The sequence below is a fragment of the Ambystoma mexicanum genome, chromosome 2q (genome assembly GCF_040938575.1).
Source record: "Ambystoma mexicanum isolate Mex_15411 chromosome 2q, UKY_AmexF1_1, whole genome shotgun sequence".
Classification (NCBI taxonomy): domain Eukaryota; kingdom Metazoa; phylum Chordata; class Amphibia; order Caudata; family Ambystomatidae; genus Ambystoma; species Ambystoma mexicanum.
This window is the reverse complement of record NC_090924.1, coordinates 855711187-855725607: the sequence shown is the minus strand read 5'-3', so window position 1 is coordinate 855725607 and position 14421 is coordinate 855711187. Positions and strand designations below refer to the sequence as shown.

General features: G+C 51.8%; 1 protein-coding gene across 1 annotated transcript in view; it reads left to right on the top strand.

Moving 5' to 3' along the window:
• MTPAP (mitochondrial poly(A) polymerase) overlaps positions 1-14421 on the top strand; it is a 361093-nt gene that overhangs the window by 30346 nt on the left and 316326 nt on the right. The window contains exon 3 of the mRNA XM_069648089.1: positions 7568-7801. Within this exon, the coding sequence (XP_069504190.1) occupies positions 7568-7801 (234 nt within the window). The remainder of the gene's footprint in view (positions 1-7567; positions 7802-14421) is intronic.

Sequence of the window (14421 nt, the reverse complement as noted above, 5' to 3'; positions counted from 1 at the left end):
CTTTTCACTGACAATTTGTTGCATCCACCACATGATCATTTTCCTCAAAGCCCGCCAGCTTTGTTGAATATCTGCTTGTTTGATTGGCTAGTCATTGTGCCAAGATGCAGTTCAGTCTGCCCAGCTGTGCATTTTAAACTTTGGTTTTATTAGCATTTTCTTATTGTTACAAACTGGACATAAGATGCAATCATTTGACCCGTTCCACACCCTTGTCCCTCCTCCCTCTTCCCCCTCCCCATCTCTGGCCCTCCCCCTCCCCCTTAATCATACTAAAACTTCAAACTCGGGAGACGTTAAATGTTCTCTTCGTATCCTATACTTTGGAGATGATGTGGTTGGTGACTATTTTACCGGTGGATTACTGTTGCCGTTCCCCGGGCCATGAGCACTCCGTCTGTTTACGGCACCTCCCCGATCCCCACCTCCTCTCCCCCGGACATGGGTGCATGCTTGGTATCAGTGGGCGTCCCATCCCCAGGACTGCTGCACTCCATACCAGTTTGCCAGGAAAGAACCAGAGTCATTGTTCACCATTGCAGTAAGTTTGTCCATCAAGAACATGTTCTTTACCTTTTTTCAACCATTCCTCCTTGGAGGGGGTTTCCGGGCTTTTCCAATTCTGTGCCAAGGCCACCCTTCCCGCCCAGGGGGAGGCCCAACAGCATCGACAGAGGGTTCAGAGGAAGAGGCTCATCCGAAACCTCCGCAATCCAGGTCCGAACCCTCCCCCAGAAATCCTGGACCATAGGGCAAAGCCACCACATGTTTCCTAGACCCCACCTGGCCACATCCCCTCGGGCATCTCGGTGATAAGCCCGAGAACATTTTTGATAGTTTCACTGGGTCCCTGTGCCATCCCTACAAAATTTTAAAATTATGTTCCATGTCCGAGGTGAATAGGTTCCCGTGGAAGGCAATCTTAAAAATCCTTGACGAAGCATCCTCTGAGATAACCTCCCCAGCCAGATCATTCCAGAATGAACGGAAGCTCCGCCTCTCAGGGAGGTTAATGGTGTTCAAAATGTTATACATATTCGATATCGTGCCCTTCCTCGAGGTCGCAGTGTCCAGGAACTTTTCAAAGGGGGTCAGCTGCCTCCTCAGATTTTGCCCCCAAGATTGGTCACACAATATGCCCTTGAGGCAGAGGTATTCAAAAATGGTAAGGGACCCTTGACCCAGTGCATCCCTCAGTTCCTCTTAAGGCAGGAATTCTCCCTCCCTAAACTTCTGCCCTGCCCATTCCATTCCCATGTCTGACCAGATCTGAGAGTTCCGAAACCCCCTGTTACCCAGGTTAAGGGGGAGTCCCCAGAGGGAGGACATCGGGGACGGCCATGAAGTAAGATAAACCGTCTGTGGGCCCAGAGGGAGGACATCGGGACGGCCATGAAGTAAGATAAGCCATCTGTGGGCCCTCCCTCCAGATTTCCCAAAGAACTCCCAAGGTCGGATGGGTTCTTAGCTTTCCCGGGATAGACTTATGTGGGGCCCACAGGAGGTCCCTGACCTTCAGGGGGTGGGTGTCCATGTCCTCTAAGTATGACCAATACGTCCCCATCCCTTCTTTCATATGTTCCAGGAGGACTCTCAACTGAGCAGCTCAGAAGTAAAGGCGGAAATTGGGGAGCCCAAACCCCCCCCCACCCCCCCCTCCTTCCTCGGCAGCGTCAGGATCGCCCTCCCAGTCCTCTGGGTTTTCCCTTGCCATATGAATTCTCAGACTGCTTGCTGTAGATCCCTAAAGGTCTGCTCTGGGACTTTGGTGGGGAGCTCTGTGAATAGGTACAGAAGTCTTGGCAGGACATTCATCTTGACCGCTGTCATCCGGCCATACCAGGACAGGATCATCTTAGCCCATCTCCTCAGGTCCGATGTGATTCCTGCCATTATGAGGTCGTAGTTGGTAATAGCTAGTTTAGCCAGATCCCTGGTCAGCAGGACGCCCAAGTATTGTATGGAGACCTTACCCACTGCTATCCCTTCAAACCTATCCAGCGGTTCTATCTCGGGGTCCCGTACTTTCATTGGGAGCAGAACTGACTTTGTTGGGTTAATTTTCAGCCACGAGAAGCGCCCAAACGTGGCCACCAGGGACAAGAAGGGGGGGGAGCGAGCAGGCAGGGTTCACCATATTAGCCAGAATGTCGTCCGCAACCAGGGATAACTTAAATTCCACCGCACCTCTGCTAATCCCCCTGATAGCCGGGTGTGCTCTGATCGCTATGGCTAGTGGTTCCATCGTGAGGACGTATAACAAAGGGGAGAGTGGGCAACCCTGCCTGGTCCCCCGCAAGTGAGGAAAGGACTCGGACAACCGCCCGTTCACTTGAACCCTTGCTGTGGGGGCTCTGTAGAGTGTGGACAGCCAGCTCCTAATATGTGCCCCGAAGCCAATTTTCTGGAGGAGGAGTTCCATATACCTCCATTCCACCCTATCGAAGGCTTTTTCCGAGTCGAGGGAAAGGACACATGCGTCCAGGTCGGATTGCTGTGCATAATGAAACAGGTCTATCGTTTTGCGGATGTTGTCGACCCCTGCCTCCCTCTAATGAAACCCACTTGATCACCATGGACCAGCTTTGGCATTATCCCTTCCATCCGCTTCCTCACCACCTTGGCCAGGATCTTCACGTCCGTGTTTAGCAATGATATTGGGCGGTAAGAGGAGCACTCTGCAGGGTCCTTACCCTCCTGGGGTAACACCGGTATAATGGCTCCCATCATGGACTCTGGGAGAATGCCTCCCTCCAGTACTGAGTTGAAAACCCTCGCCGGGTGCGAGGCCAGGGTGGAGCTGAAACTTTTGTAAAAGTACACCGTGAAACCGTCCTCCCCCGGGCAGGTTCCCACCTTCATCCCACTCGTTAAGGCCGGGACTTGAATGAACCCCAGAAAGTCCTCTATTTGAGAATCGCCCTCATCATATTCTGACGTGTACAATTTTTCGTAGTATTGGCGGAAGGCCTCCCCCTATGTGGGGAGCGTCGTAACCCATTGTCCCCTGAGCGTTCCTCATCGCCTTCACCATTCTACTACGCTGGACCTCCCTTAACTTGCAGGCTAGGATCCTGTCCGCCTTGTCCCCCTTATCGTAATATTTTTGTTTAACCATCTGGAGACTTCTCTCTGTTTTGTGCAGGAGGAGGTCCTTCAGTTGGAGCCTGTAGTCTCCAGGACGGCGACCCGGTCATGCTCGAGAGGCCGCTCCGGGGAGCCACATGGCTGGAGTCGGGCTATCTTTTCCCTCAGGGTCTTTTCCCGGGCCTCCCTTTCTCTTTTTTTTCTGGGCTCCTATTTTGATGAGAACACCTCGTAGGGTTGCCTTGAAAGCGTCCCACATTGTGTGTATGCCAACCTCCCCATTATCATTTAGCTCAAAGAACTCTGTTATGGCCTCTAGCACTTCCTGAGCGAGGACCTCGTCTTTCAGTAGGGCGTTGTTGCATTTCCAACGTCCTCTGCGTTCCTTGCGCCAGCAATAGTGACACGAACCATGTCATGGTCCGACCAGGGGACCGGGTCAACCCTGTGGCCCGAGATATAAGGGCGGAGGGTCTTGTCCACCAGGATATAATCCATTCTAGATTACGAGGTATGTATGGCCGAGTAGTACGTAAATAAGGGGACGTCTGTCCTAGGGGTCGGGATTGTGTCTACCAGGCCCAGCTCAAAGTTAACCTTCTGGAAATTACGCGCCATGGCCTTCTCCGCGGGCCTGATGATTGGGGGACCCACACGTTTTCTATCTGAGGACGGCTCCAGAACCATGTTAAAGTCTCTCCCCACTACCACCGTACCGTGCACAAAAAGTTTCAGCCTGTCCCTTACTTTCTCCCAGAACTGAGCTTGACCCTCACTCGGGCCATAAACGACCGCGAGAGTTAGGGGGCGCCCTGTAGTGAACCCCTTACCAATAGGTAGCGGCCTTCGGGGTCCTTCAGTGTGGCCTCCTGTTCAAAGCCTACACCCCTCGCTAGTAAGATAGCCACTCCCCTCTTCTTAGACCTGTGTGATGCACAGAGCATCTCGCCAATTCCTCCTCCCCTCATCTTGGGTTCCTTCCCCTGAGCCCAATGTGTCTCCTTCAAAAAAAGCAGGTCCAGTTTAGCCCTAGTTTGTAGAGAATTCAGATCTCTTGGTGGGGGTGTTCAGGCCCCACACATTCAAGGTGCCCACCCCCAGGGCCGGCAAGCCTTCAGCCATAGTCTATGCAATTCTCCCACTTGGCCACCCACATCACATCGCAACTCCTGTTCCGGTTCTTTTGTCTCGCAACTTGATTGCTTGAATTCTCCCTCGAGGGGCCCTAAAACTGACCCCCAACTGCCCCCCGACCCCTCTCCCTAAAAGAACAACCCCAACCAACTTGAGATGATGCCCATCCTCCCTTCCCCGCGTCCAGCCAGTTAGTCCTGCCAGTACTGGCATTTGGCCGGACCACCAGCCTGTCCCCCTCGGCCAGGCTCACAGTACAATGCTCGTTTCCTTGAGCCCCACCCCCCCGCTTTGTCCCATCGGCAGCATCCATTATACTTGCTGTTCAGAGGGACACTGTCCTCGTTGAAACCTCACGAATTTCCATTCCTGCCCCGCAGCTGGACGGGACTCCCCCGCCGTCAGCCCTCCGAGTCCATATGCTCTCCTTCCAGTGCGGGCGGCGGCGTATTCAGTTTCTTGCATTTCCGCGAGCCGGGTTTCCTTCTCCTGGTGCCCGACTGGCCTGGGCCTCCCCCATTCATCGCCGCTGTGCAGACTGGGCCTCTTCGAGGGGTGGGTTCCACCATATAATCCCGGATGGCCCCTCTTATATCCTCTTCGGTGACCAGCATTGTCTGTTGGCCCATATATTCAAAGGTCAGGGAGAAAAGATACCCCCACCTGTAGCGCACCCCCCTCTCCTTGAGTAGTTGCATTAGGGGGCGACACATTCTGCGCTTGGCCAAGGTGTAAGTGGAGAGGTCCTGGAAAATGGTGATCTGGGTGTTGTTATAAGTGGTCACCCCCGCCTTCTTCGCTTCCTCCAGGACCTTGGTCTTTTCCGTGTAGTAGTGGAACCGGGCAAGGACAGACCAGGATTCCCCGCCTTTCCCCCTGCTCTGTGCACCCTGTCGAACGTGAGTTCTGTGGTCATCTCCTCTGCAAACAGAAGGGTAATGATGTCTCTCACCACTCGGGTTAAGTCCCTCTCTGTTTCCCCTTCCGTCTCCGGTATCCCGAAAAATCTTAGGTTTTTCTTCCGCTCCCTGTTTTCATAGTCATCCATCTGCCTGGCTCTCTCCTCGTCCCTTTTCTCCAGGGCCGATAGCCTCATGTTTATTTGGATCTCCTGGGCTGCTGATGAGGACTGGTTGGTTTCCACTTGTAGGAGCCTGTCCTCAACTTTGTCCACCCTTTGGTCCATCTTTTCAAACTTCTGGGCGATGTCTGACCGCATTTCCCTAATTTCTTGTAGGATGGAAGCGAAGCCTCTTTCCATCGCCGTCGTGGACTCCGTTGAGGCCCCTGGGTGAGCCATGACACCAGTGCCAGTGAAGCTGCCGCTAGGACTCCCCATCTCCCTTTAGTGGAATGCCTGTAGGGTCTCTAGCCAGTGCATAAGTCCTCTGTTGCGAACCCTGCGGGGTCCTCCGCTGTCCAGGAGCTGTGGGGGGTTCCCCGGGGCCCCTTGATGTAGTGCCGGGTCAAGGTTTTCTGGGGTAGCCCGTGGGGGACAGGCGCCCTTGTGCAGGGAGGGGCGGCCTCCAGGCGGGCACGCGCCCCACCAGCGCTGGGTGGGGGCCTCACACCTTTGCCTCTCCTCGTCTCGGTGTAGTCTTGCAGGGCGGAGTGACCGCCGGCGCCGTTCCGCCGTCTCTGTCCGTTGCCTCTATTGTCCTTCCGGGAAGTGACTGGCGGGCACACGCCCTGGGGATAGGCCCAGGGTCCACCACCTGTTTGGGCCGGAGCAGATGGATGTCTTCTCTTTTCTGGGCCGATGCGGGTCGCAGGGGTCTCGGGTCCCCTCGGGGGAGGGGGAGGCACGATCCCACCTCGGTGGAGTCCACTCCGGGCTCGGATGCACTGTGGGGGGCCTCGGCGGCCTGTGCTGCTGGGGATGGGCCCGTTGTAAAAGGGGGGGGGAGCTGCGACTGCAGGGGGGGCTGGGAGCGCTGCGTGGTGAGCCGCTGGGGCCGCTGCCCCCAGGCGCGCCCTCTCTTCACTGTGCTTGGCTCCTGGGGATGTCGGGGCCCGCTACCGCAATCTCTGAGACCTGGAGGCCGGGATCAGGGCTGCCTCACCGCTCCTCCCACCGGGCCCGCTCTGCCAGGGATATGCGCAGGCTGTGAGGGAGGGGAGAAGAGGGGGTAGGGAAGGCCCAAGTTCCGTATTGGGGGCCGCTGTCCTGGGAGCGGGCGCACGCCCCCCGGGGCTGGGGGGACCGGTGATGATGGGGGCTGGCCCCTCCGGTCATCCACCTCACCTCCGCGGGCCACTTCTTCTTCCCGTGTTCCAAGGCCTGTTGGGGGCGAAACCGGTCGCCGGCTTCCTTGCTTCGGCAGGCCGTCTCTTCTTCCCGAGGCTCGTTGGGGGCCGGATCCACCCGCTGGATTTGTTCGCTTCGGCGGGCCGCACTGCCTTCTCGGGTGCCGCGGCCTGTCAGGGGCCGGGTCTGCAGGCTGATCTCCTCTCTCCGGTGGGTCGCTCCTCCTCCCTGGTCGATGAGCCGAATGCTCTCTCTCGGCCGCACCTCTGTCAAGGCCCGTTCTCTCTGTCAAGGCCCGTTCTCTGGTCTCCCGAGGGCCTCGAGCTCAGCTCTTTCGGGTGGGGGTGCCACGGGGGGGGGGGGGGTCACCGACACGAACAAGCCCGGCAAATCCGCCTGGGGGGCCTCGGAAGGGGGGCTCAATCCCCATGAAAGTCCCAGCCTTGGCGGGAGCACGGCACCTAGGCAGCCATTACCTGTGCGCCCCCTGGTGGCCTCCAGCTGTGCATTTTAAATAGAGAAGTCCAGTATCATTCAGCGCCATCTGTAGAGATGATATGAAAATATGTTAGTATGCTCCACTTCTGTTTCATCAAGGTACCCACACAAACCTTGAGAAATGTAAGCAAATGCTCTGCTTATTCAGTAATCAATTAAGAACTTTAACTTGCATTTGGGGGAGATAACGGAACCAAGAGCTGTTTGATTCCCATACACCACAGTTCTTTTTGGATACACACATGGGGGTGCTAAAGAGGCTGTCCTGTTTCTCCTGACAACTGACTCCAATGTGACCGATCTGTTCCATTGTACAAGTTTGAAAAGTTTTGTGCCATTGTTAAAAATTGACCAGCTCCACTGAAAGTGGAGTTTATTTGTGGGTTAAGTATATTTGCTCAGTCAGGGATAAGAAATAGCACGATGTATGCAATATGTAATATTTTTTATAAATTGTTTAGATTGAAAGGTGCATTTACATTGATTAACCTGTTTTGTTAGGTTGTGCAACCTTATTTAACAAACCATCCAGAATCAGAGTGAATTATCAAGAATACAAAACCTCATTGTTTAAATCTGTTTTTTCATTTCTGTTTTTAGGGTACCCACGCTGTGGTTGAATTTTCCAGACTTGATAGCATAGAGTCACTATGTGCCCGGACTAGTATTCCATACATTAAAGATGATTGTGTTGTGCCATTCAAATCTAGACTTTTTACGTTAAAATCAACTACATCATTAGAACAAGCGTTCAACCAGAAACCGGTTGAGTGCCAGAAGCAATCTACCATTCCCATCAATGAGCTAATTTTCAAGCTTTCCAGTGCTGAGAATGTGAGTATAATAATGGGTCTAAAATCTTTCTAATGGGTCTTGTAAATTAATTATGACTGATGTTATTGTGCTTTAAACCATGCTCTGTTTCTGTATGCGTGGTCTCTTGGCCCCACAGGACCTGGAAGAAAAGCAGTTTGGGGTTGATTCGCAGGGACAGAGGGGAAAAGCAAGATGGCTTTGCTATGTTGTTGATGTATGCGGATTAGAAGTACCTGGGATTAGCGTACTTGTATGATTCTAGGTGATTTATATTGAGGGCATTTGTGCTATCTGTATTGAGAAGAAATCTTTGTGTGCCCATAGTTTAAAGATACATGGGCTGGGATGGAGTTATCAAAGTTTGTGGCAGAGATGTAGAGTTCTGGTTAGATTTTGTTTTTTAATTTTTTATTTTTTTTGGGTGTCTTGCAGGGAAATGTTCAATTGCCATGTGTGATTGGATACGTCGATGCACATAGCATATGGTGGAAAGCAGGAATCGGAGCAGATTGAGGGGCACAGGTAGTCTATACCCAATGGGCATGCCATAGACTCAAAGTACTTTAGCCAATATAGCTATGCAGACCTCATAGTGGGGGAAAATCTAGTTGCAAAAGCACGGCAGGGGGGAAAATACTAGTGTCGCGGCAGGGAATGTGCATGGCAACAGGTCTGTAGTCACCTTTGGTCTGAAAGGCGAATGCGTTAAGCAGGGTACAAAATCTGAAGTTGCAAGCTAGTAGCCAGGCATACCATTGCCACCTCAATTCTTCACATACACACAGTACAATATTTCTTACTCGCCAGCTGTCAATTATCACTACCCATTTGCTAGTCACCAGTTGGCATTTTGAGCCCTGAATATAGACCACTGTGCTGTTGGCACACTAATCCTCCTTGAATTATCAGTAGAATTATCTCCTACCAAAGCACTATGTGGGTTAATATTTTCACAATATCCTGGATTGCTTCCTTCCTCTACATCAGAATTCGGATGCCCCTCTCCCTCCTTTCCAATCCAAATTCCCAAACCTCTCCTGCAGCGTACAGGGCTCATTCATATCCCCTCCTTACGGCACCTATTGAATGCTATTACCTCATCTGATTAGCTCCTTCCTCCATCAGGCTACTGTCCATCAGATTGTCCCTCAAACCTTCACTCACTGTACTAAAACATTGGTTTGGATCCACTTTGAAGCTGATTCCTCAGTATTCCGGCATATAGATGCTGTGACCAGCTCCTACTCCTTCTGTTATCAAACACTCTAATAGATTCAAGAGGATCCTGCATTACCTGATACTACCTATGGTTAAAACTAGACTTGAATTCAGTAACATCACATCACTTTGCCGTCCCTCATCTTATCTACGCTCTCCAAAAAGGTCTGAATGCTGTAGCCCACTTGCCATCTCTTGATGTTGTCATGTGACCCCCAACTCTTGCTTCAGCTCCATTGCTGTCTGTTCCCGGTCTGGCCCTGCCCCCTACCGGGCCTCCTGCAGTTGTCTGTGCTCCATCTGGACCTGAGGCTTGTGATGAATGCTTCAAAATCATCACTAAAACTCCAGTGTTGTCCTCCTCCTCATGTGTCCAGGGGAATGCAGCCGCTTCCTGATCCTGGGGGTAGTGTTATGAGGGAGGTTCACATGGGAGGAGTTCCATATCTAGAGAAAGTGGTAACTACACTAACTCATGATTCTTCCATTCTCCCCTGAAACAGTGATGGGTTATTGTAAAGTGGAGCTGAGTAATGTAACTGCTATTTACAGAACATCTTCTGTTTCAAATAACTTTCAGTTTAACAAACAGTTCAAACAAAACAAAACTCTAAAACCATTATGGTACTGGGACAAGGAAAAGAAAAGAACTAATGATGATCAATGAGGCTGCCAAAGAGACCGCACGTTCTAGTTAATATTCCAAGCCAGAACGCGGGACATTTAAACTTGGTGTTCACCTGCCGGTGGAAGGAGCGGAAGAAGGAAAGGAAGATGGAGAAAGCAGAGAAATCAAAGTAGTTGGGAAAACCACAGAAGGTAAAGTGGCGGATAAAGCAGAAGTGGAAGCGACCGCTGAAGCCAACGGTGAAGAAGTTGTCGCACAGTGTTGCAGCGGGAAGCAAAGTCCCAAAGGACGGCAGCTGGAAGGGGGAGGCACTCCAGAGACGTCCATAGTTGCTCCAGTGTACCGGAGTACCCGGAGACTCGACGGAGCCTGGTGAGCTCCCGGGAAGTGCTGTGCAAGCAAAGACAGCCGCCAATGTGGGTGCTAGACCCTGGAGGGCTTGACAGTGTACCGAAGTCCTGCGCACATCGATACGGCATAACATTACCAAGAAGTGATATAGAGATGCTGAAAGGAGCCGGAGAGATGGCCTAATGGTAAAGGTAACCCCCACCACCGCGTCGCAACACTCGCAATTGGCTTAAAATAGAATGTCTTGAAAATGGGGTCGCTGGACCAATCCGCTGCCTTCAGGATAGCTTGGAGACTCCCCCCGACCCCAAAGGCTTTGGAGGCCATAGCCCCCCCCCTGACTCGATGCGTTCCAGAAACGTGCCACGTCTATGCCTGCTATGAGCACGATCTCCTGCATCCATCAAGCTATAGTTGCTGCTGCTACTACTGCTTTAAACGGGTTTCTGTGCATAATGAGTAACTGGGGAACCTCTGCCAGTCTCAACTCGGACATCTTTGCTTCATATTCCTCGATACAGTTAGCTACGCATAGTTTAGGATGGTCCAGGAAATGGGGGTATGAAATCGTCACCGAGTGACACTTAGTCCTTCTCGCAATGGAGAAGGTCACCCCTTCTGGGCAGAACGTTTTCCTGTCCATCTCAAGTGCCTTCAAATCCGATACCCTTCTACAGGACACCAGGCACAATATCATTGCTAGCTTCCCGGACAGCTGCTGTGCGTATCTACGGATAGGTGGCACACTCATTCTCCGCATCAATCTCACTATCCCCGGGGGCTCCATCCAACGGTTCGAGCTTTGCTGAAATCGGTAACCTGTAACTCCTACGGTGCGAAATGCTTTGCCCCCTCTGGCTAGGGACGCTAGGAAATTCAGCACGTGAACTAGAGGGGCTGAAACGGGATGAAGACTGCACCAGCACCATCTCCCCCAAGCTGCCTCAGAACATTTGAGCATAGAGGGGGCCCATGATTTCTTGATAAAGACTGAAACTGCTCCAGAAATGTCTGGCATGCTCCATCTGCTCGCAAAACCCTGCATGCTAGTAGAGGTAGTTGCGCCGTCCTCGTCAGAGTGTGAAAATTCCCTGCCGGATCCGACAGGTGATCCTCCCTGAGAGGAAGTATTTGCGGGAAATCTGATGAATGTTCCATCAGATTTGGAAACCAAGCTTGCGACTTGCAGTTTGGTGCTACTATGACCATCTCTGCACTCTCCCTTCTGATCTTCGCTAGCACCCTCGCTAATATGAATGTGGGAAAGGCGTAGTGTACTGCGTTCCACCACGCTTGAAGAATAGCGCCCGCTCCTTGCGCTTACGGGTCCAGCCTCCAGCTGAAAAACTTCAGTATTTGCTTTTTCAACCTGGAGGCGACTAGGTCGGTGTCTAGGGGGCCCCAGATGTTCGCCATCCTCACAAACACCTCTCTCTGGAGCATCCAGTCTCTAGAGTCGTGCCTGTAGCAAGAGTTCCAATCCTCTACTATGTTCTGAACTCCTGGGAGGTAATCCGCTGTCACTGAGATCTTCCGGTCGAGGCAGTAATGCCAGAGGTCCCCTCCCAGGTGGTTGGTGTATCGGACTGCCGAGATGTTGTCCATCCTGAGCAGGATGCAACACTCTGCTTTGCCTGTGGTAAAATCTTTCATTGCAAAAGAGCCTGCTAGCTATTCCAAGCAATTGATGTGGAGGGACAGTTCCCCTTGGGACCACCTGCTGCTTGTCTCCAGGTGACCTCACCTTGCTCCCTGACCTGCTCTGCTGGCGTTGGACTCTATGACGAGTTCCGGGACATCCCCGAAGATCACCCAGCCATTCCAGGCTTCCATGTTTTGAAGCCACCATTGCAGCTCAAGTTTCCCTTCCTGGTCCATGGGCACTAACTGATGGTACCCTAGACCTTCCTGCAGGTGTCTAATCTTAAGCCTCTGAAGGGCCCCTTAATACAGGGGTCCTGGGAAGATGGCCTGTATGGAAGCTGCTAGAAGTCAGACAATCCTTGCCAGTGATTGCAAGGATATTAAGTGTTCGCCAAAGCTGCTCTCAACTCTTTCTTTATTGCTCTCGTTTTGGACGCTGGCAGCTCTAAAGTTGCCCCTGTAGTTTTCACTGCAAAACCTATGAATTATAGGTGTCGCCTCTGGATCAGTTCAGATTTCTACAGATTTATCAGAAAACCTAGGGAGAAGAGGAGTTTGGATGCCCACTTCATCTGGCTGATTAGTACCTCCTTGTCCTCCGCTAACATGAGAATATCGTCTAGGTAAAGAATCATGCAAATCCCTCTTTCATGGCTGCTGCCAATGGTATCATTACTTTTGTGAATGGCCAGTGGGCCAAGGCCAACCCGAACGGTAGGCACTTGAACTGCCATACTTTGTCGTTCCAGAAGCAGCTGAGGAATCTGCAATGTCTCTTGGCGATTGGTATCGTCAGATAGGCATCCGTTAGGTCTAACCTCACTAGCCATTTCCCTATCCAGATAATATTGCAGAGGTGGTTTACTCCCATCTTGAAATGCCTGTAAACCAGCCACCCTTTGAGTTCCTTCAGGTTCATCACAGGTCTCACTTTCTTGTTTCTGTGAACCAAAAACATATTGCTTTTAAAGGCCGTTTGAGTTGTGCTGCTGCATTCTGTCGTGCCCTTGCTTGCTAGTTGGCTCAATTCCCTGTGCTTGCGCGAAATACTTCGTTCTGGCTCGCTGCACAGGTGGTGCAACAAATTCCAAATGGAATCCTGCCACTGTCTGATTCAGCCATGAATCGCTTGAAAGCACGTGCCAATTTTCAAAGAACAAGTGTCCTGCCCCCCACAGGACCCACGTGCTGGGAAAAATGAGTCCTCTTGACAGGACTCCCAATAAGTGGGCTTTAGGATTCTGGGGCCTTTTTTGTGAGTGGTACCGACCGGACGCACGACCTCTACTGCGTCTGGACCCTGCAAAAACTCTTGATGGGAAAGTCTTCTTCATAGATGTTTGTGCCTTCTCGAGGGCCGCGTACATGCCGACAAACCTTCCCGTTTCCTTCGCGAAAGTGTCGCTGAATAGAAATCCGTGGGCGGCCTCGTCGGCCTCCTAGGTGGCTAGATCACCTCGTTTTGAATCGATCTTTAACAGCAGTCCCCTTCTCCTTTCGGAGGACAGGGCACAGTTCCCATTTCCTAGTAGGCATACCGTGCTCTGTGCCCAATTGGCCAGGGTTTCCGGGTCTACCGATTCACCTGTGTCTTAGCCCTTTCAGCTAAGTCCATAATCTTAGCAATGGGGCCTGCTTTATCCAAACTGTACCTTTCCTGAGATCTCTGGAGGCCTTAGAGATAAGTGCAACAATTTTCGGGTCTCGGTCCGGTGTCTGCCACTTTCCCCGGCAAATCTGGTCTAGGACACTCAGAGCGCATCCAAAGCCTCACTTCTTTTTTCAATAGGCTTGCATAGCCTCTGGGTCCTGTATACTGCCACCCTGGGTGATGGCAGCCAGTCTTTAGATCTTGGGTGTTTGATTGACTCAGCATCAAACATTTCCGTAGCCGCCTCTTTGGTCTCCTCCAAATGCTTTTGTTTGAATTGCCTTTTCACACTCCTCGACTTCAGGGAGGATTTTGAGTCGGACACTACTGATTCCGGCTAGTCATCGTCCCCTATGTTTTGCACCCCTGGGGAATTGGGTAGGAAGCTTGGCACGGTTGAACGCAACATGAAGGCATCTTTTAGCTTTTTGAATGCATCAACAGCCTCGGGAGGCTTTCTTTTACCCTCAAGACCCGGGGAAGTCAAAGGAAAGTTGCTCTTGCGGTCTCTCCCCGTCATTGCTTCAGTCGCAAGCTGTTTGGAGGACGTGCTGGCCTTGCCATCGTAGCCTTTCGTCATAAGTCCGCACCCAATCAGCTGTTCAAGGACTTCCAGTCTGTCCTGAATAGGGCGCAACCCTTGAGAAACTGCATCAACAAGGGAGTTCCCTAAAACCCTTTAAAGCTTAGGGTCAAGTCAGTATCCTCCTGGGAAAATACCGGGTTTTGGCTTCCCACACTATCTTGAACTGATTCCATTATGTTGGTGCCTGGGTGCCTGAATGGTGCAGGCTGAATGACAGTGTCCTCTGTGTGGGAGGGTGGTGTTTCTCTGTGCCCTATGGGGATATTCTGTTTCACACACTGTCAGTTTTCTTTTGGTTGTCTAGATGCACCTGCTGCAAAACACAGTTGGTGGGAGTTCCTTGCTCCTTCCTGCAGTACAGCTGAGCACTGGGCCTGCACAGAGCTGTTTCTGCTCGTTTCCATCTGTTGGTATTCGCCCTTGACTGAAGCCTCTGCAGCTCTCTTATAGGGTGTTGTAATAGTCACCCTGCTTCTGGAGCCGAGGTGCATTACGTTTGTTATCATTAAACAGAATTTTTGTAGCTCTCCTGCATTACGGCTGCTACTATGTCGGCTCAT